The sequence below is a fragment of the Plasmopara halstedii genome (genome assembly GCF_900000015.1).
Source record: "Plasmopara halstedii genome assembly, contig: Scaffold_555, whole genome shotgun sequence".
NCBI lineage: Eukaryota > Oomycota > Peronosporomycetes > Peronosporales > Peronosporaceae > Plasmopara > Plasmopara halstedii.
In genome coordinates, this window is record NW_020187475.1 from 132,048 (window position 1) to 136,773 (window position 4,726).

General features: G+C 44.0%; 3 protein-coding genes across 3 annotated transcripts in view; 2 read left to right on the plus strand and 1 right to left on the minus strand.

Moving 5' to 3' along the window:
* Positions 1–416: 416 nt before the first annotated feature.
* Positions 417–1,919, minus strand: PHALS_11560 (uncharacterized protein; the record flags this gene model as incomplete). Its single annotated transcript, XM_024726940.1, has 5 exons — positions 417–727; positions 781–844; positions 905–1,318; positions 1,398–1,615; positions 1,697–1,919. 5 exons carry the CDS (start codon positions 1,917–1,919, stop codon positions 417–419), a joined length of 1,230 nt encoding a protein of 409 aa, XP_024577566.1.
* Positions 1,920–2,405: 486 nt separating this feature from the next.
* On the plus strand, positions 2,406–4,032 carry PHALS_11561 (protein phosphatase 2a regulatory b; the record flags this gene model as incomplete). The annotated part of the gene is made up of 3 exons (XM_024726941.1): positions 2,406–2,743; positions 2,815–3,799; positions 3,865–4,032. The coding sequence occupies 3 exons, from the start codon at positions 2,406–2,408 to the stop codon at positions 4,030–4,032; spliced, it is 1,491 nt and encodes a 496-aa protein (XP_024577567.1).
* Positions 4,033–4,293: 261 nt separating this feature from the next.
* Positions 4,294–4,726, plus strand: part of PHALS_11562 (uncharacterized protein) — a gene marked incomplete at both ends in the record, with an annotated part of 467 nt that continues 34 nt past the window's right edge. The window contains 3 exons of the mRNA XM_024726942.1: positions 4,294–4,306; positions 4,385–4,516; positions 4,595–4,698. Of these exons, the coding sequence (XP_024577568.1) occupies positions 4,294–4,306; positions 4,385–4,516; positions 4,595–4,698 (249 nt within the window). The remainder of the gene's footprint in view (positions 4,307–4,384; positions 4,517–4,594; positions 4,699–4,726) is intronic.

Sequence of the window (4,726 nt, forward strand, 5' to 3'; positions counted from 1 at the left end):
TCTTCGTTCTTTACAAGAACCAATACGAGTGTAGCGGATCGCAATCCGCTAACCCCAAGAGTAGTTACCACCTTAATCAAGGCTAATAAACTCTTCCGTTTAAATTTAAGACTAATTTTGATTTATTTTTATCTGCAGCTAAACCGCCTAATTTTAAATATATAGATTTTTCTTAATATATATAGTAAATCTATACATGCACGACTACTGGCTACCTTGCCAGCCACATACCGTATTCTTGTTTGGGCGCAGTCACCAGTGGCACGTCTCGTGTGACACACACCCCTGTTACCAGGGTACGTGTAACCCCGTACGCGGTGGCAGCATGTTCGGTGCACATTGAATTGATGTATCCGAAGTGCATAAATTCGGTCTGAGTAAAAAAACGTGTATTTTTATAATTTTGCCGAACGATCTCAGTCTTCGTAAAATTTGTAGAGCAAACTTTGCCGTACATATTCAAGAAACTGAAAAACACATGCTTTGCTTTCCAATGCTGGATCGAAATCGGAAGTAATGCTGGATGCACTTAGCGCAATCGTAACGGGTTCTGCACTGGCGTTTCCATCGAGTAATGTCAACTGCAAGTCGCTCATGCAATTTGTAGAAAAATACTTTGCAGGAAAGTGGAGCTTCAAAACAATTATACGCAGTGGTGCTTGCTCGTTGAGCTGCTCTTGCAGCACGAAAAATACTCGTGCAAAGTCTAAGGCATCGTACTCTAATACTGGGGAGAACAATGTTAGCTGTTATAATTTCTGATGCCACATGCCTTCTCACCAATGACATGGCGACGTAGTTCGGCAATAAACTCTTTGCGTCTTGTCCACTGGTGTAAAAACATCTATGTATGCACTTGTACATAACCTTCAGCGAAAACATCTAAATAACAGCAAGATTCTACCTCTCGGCACGATGTGATGAGTTCAATAGAAGACTGCGCTTTACTCGACGTCGGAATATGCGTCACTTGGCTCGACAAGATCATTCTTTCCGGCCACTCGACTAGAAAAGGCCAGGCACCTTCAAATTTAACTTCGTCTCTAATCGGATATCCGATCAAAAACACCCCATTTTCGGTTGCATCCGAAAAGTTCGGTGAGCCGAACCCATCTGGAATATACACCAAGTCAACTTCTTCCTCTGTCTCAATTAACACCTTTGGATTCCACTGGTTTTTTTCTTCCATTAGTGGCAACGCAATTAAGACTACTAAACCCGACTCTCCGCAGTTTAGCATCAATATTTCCAAATCAGAAGAATGCTGCAGCATCTCAAACTCAAATTTCGCCCGTTGAGAAGCTGCAGCCTTTAGCTCCTGATCAACAAAGACATATATACAAAACGTTATATTATAAAAATTGCTCATCACTTTTCAATCGATGTTTGTCTTGCACCTGCACTTGCTGTTCCTGGAACGCAAGAATAACTTGCTTGACAACATCATCCAGTACATTTAATAGCTCCTCGCTCGTCAATGCCGCTCCTTCATCCCAATTTTTCGCACTCAATGCGAGTTTTTGAGCCTCTTGCATTGCATTCAGAGCACTACCATTAGTCACCGCAACCTTCCTTTGATCTTTGTTGTGTTGCAAGTAGACACTCAGAGCCTTGACTGCACAATGTGATTAACACTTCCATTTAGAAATGTACATTAAGCGCATCTATCATGATACATGTCGATTATCAATCTCACCTTGGCAATAACAACTGTCGTTGCTCGACCAAATGTCGATGCGCACTGCCAACCAAACACTGCGTGCATACAAAACTTCGACATTGCCCGCAAAAAGCGGTATCGTGTGACCGAGACTAACTCGTGCATCATATCCAGTCCGTATCGTGTTTGTGGTTTTTACATTCACAAATTCAGCTATGCGCACAATGTGCCGACAGCGCCGCGTCAGCTCGCGTTCCATGTGTCAAGTGGTAGTCAATGATGGCCACCATGTGTTTTCGCATCAAGCTATGCAATCGTAATAGACGGGGAGCGACTAGAAATGTAAATATTATGTACGTGGAGGGGGGAGGATAAGGAAGGAAGAAAACGCGACTGAGAGACCGTAAGGGGAACGAGCGGACGGCTTAAATCACACAGTTGCAGAGAAGTCTCCACGCCGGATACGACTTAAGTACGCATTTACTTACTAGCGTACGTGTTTGTGCCCGTCAGCATTTGAGCCCAGTCGAGTGGACTCGTTTCCTCTCCTTCGCTGTTAGACATAAAAAAGTGGATTGACCGCGACGCATACTGGCAATAGCTACACGTCGATTGTAGCATAGTCTCACTGATTGTATGTTGCAACATCACAGGTCTGTGGTAAAAACTTTTAATCTGATTGTGCTTGAGTCTGCTGGGTGACTGAGCCCCACCCATACAACTACACTGGCGGGGAAACTACGCAATGAAGGGAATGTTGCAAACGGTTAAACGAAAGCTGAGCAACAACGGAGAGCACATCGGTGCCCATTCGCCCGATCGAATGGACATCGATGGAGTTCCCAAGGGCACAAATGGAGTTGGCGTTGTCTCGCCTGTAGGGGATGTCGCACGTTCGGACGTGTCGCTACCTAAAAGAGAGCGTCGTCGCTCTGTCATGGCGCGCAACCAAAAGATTCAGGCACTTAAAGACCTGCCACATCTTAAAGATACGTCTTTGCAGCGACGAGAGGCGCTGTTCCAACAAAAACTCGAGCTCTGCTCTGTCATTTTTAATTTTGACGACCCGACGTCGGACAAACGGTAAGTGGTCTCTTTACTGACTAAGACTGCGTTCAAAAGTGACGATGGTCATTTGTGGCATGTATATTTAGGAGCAAAGATCTTAAACGCCAAACGCTGCTGGAACTTGTAGATTACGTTAACAACCCCGGTGGTCAAAAGATTTTTACAGAAACGCTCATGCCAGATATCATGGCCATGGTTTCGGTTAATATCTGTCGTGCATTACCTCCACAAACAGAAGATTTTGATCCAGAAGAAGACGAACCCGTGCTTGAAGCTTCGTGGCCACATCTTCAAGTGGTATATGAGTTTTTCCTGCGCTTCATTGTGTCGGGCGAAGTGAATGCTAAGGTTGCCAAAAAGTACGTGGATCAAAAGTTTTGCTTGGCTGTCATCGACCTTTTTGATAGCGAGGACCCACGTGAACGAGATTACCTCAAGACAATCTTACATCGCATATATGGCAAGTTTATGTCGCACCGATCATTCATTCGCAAAGCCATCAGCAATGTTTTCTATCGATTTGTATACGAGACGGAGAGGCACAATGGCATTGGTGAACTATTGGAGATTCTTGGAAGTATCATAAATGGTTTTGCTATGCCACTGAAAGCAGAACATCTGCAGTTTTTGATCCGTGCACTAGTTCCATTGCACAAACCCAAATGTGTGTCTATGTACCACCAGCAACTCTCGTACTGTATCACGCAATATGTTGAAAAGGATCCTGAGACTGCTGTGCCAATTATCAAAGGCATTATCAAGTTTTGGCCATGGTCATGCTCGTCAAAGCAGGTGATATTTCTGAATGAATTGGAAGAAATTCTTGAACTAATGGGCACGGAACAATTGCAACAAGTACACAAGCCACTTTTTAATGGCTTGGCCAAGTGGCTAGGCAGTCAGCACTTCCAAGTTTCAGAACGGTCGCTATTTCTATGGAACAATGAACATTTGGTGAACAATGGATGCTTGAGTAAACAACATGCGCATTTAATTTTGCGTGTTATTTACGGTCCGCTGCATAGAAACTCTCTGGGACATTGGAATACGACTGTCGAAGGACTCGCTCAGGTTTGTTCCTGCTGTTTCTAGATGCCGAAGTGTATTGATCTCATCGCTCATATTTTGTTCAATAGAATGTGTTGAAGCTGTACATGGATTACGACATGGCTCTTTACGACCAGTGTGCCAAAGAGTACTCGCTGAAAGAACAAACCATGGCTGATATGAAGAACAAAGAACAGGAAAAGTGGCGGAAAATAGAGTTGATGGCAGCGTCTAAGACTCCATCGTCGACAGCGTAGCTGCATTGTTGCAGTCGTGCAATTTGATATCAAGAATTGAGTAACGAATGAAATTAGCGATATGGAAATGATTGCGCAGAGAAAGAAAGAAGAGAGTCAACACATCGGAAGGCTCGGATATCAATAGGTCGGATGTCGCTTCGTTTAAGTCTGCTCAGCGGTCTGCGTCGTCTTGGCCTTTGTTTGCGACATTTAATAGCATTCCTCGCCTAGCGGAGAACAGCATCGCACGGTAGGCAGATAGCGTTTTTCATAAAGTTTATGAACGGCAAATGTGAGGCTTTTGCGATTTATAATGCTTTTCATTTTTTTGATTCCTTTGATGCTGGTGTTTTGTCTTCCTATCATTAAGTGACTCGTGGGGTCCACATAAATGAATTTAAACAGCTCGTCTGTCAACCACAGAAGCTAATCCACGCACGAAGCATAAGCAAGATATTGATGGTACGCGCGTGGCTTCGTCCTTGCGCGTCGGCGGTTGCTGGTATGGGGTACTGAAAGACAGTGATATATTCTACGTTTACCTAAGGACCAAACTTTTCGTATTTTGTTCTCACATTAGTACTTGGTCGTCGTTCCAAGGGAAGCGCAAAAGCAGCTTTGCTAAGTGCGCAAATTCCACGATATTGGACTGTGTGCACTGATGTTTCACCGCAAATCGGCAACGTACGCTTAATGGTCACAAAAAAAAAAA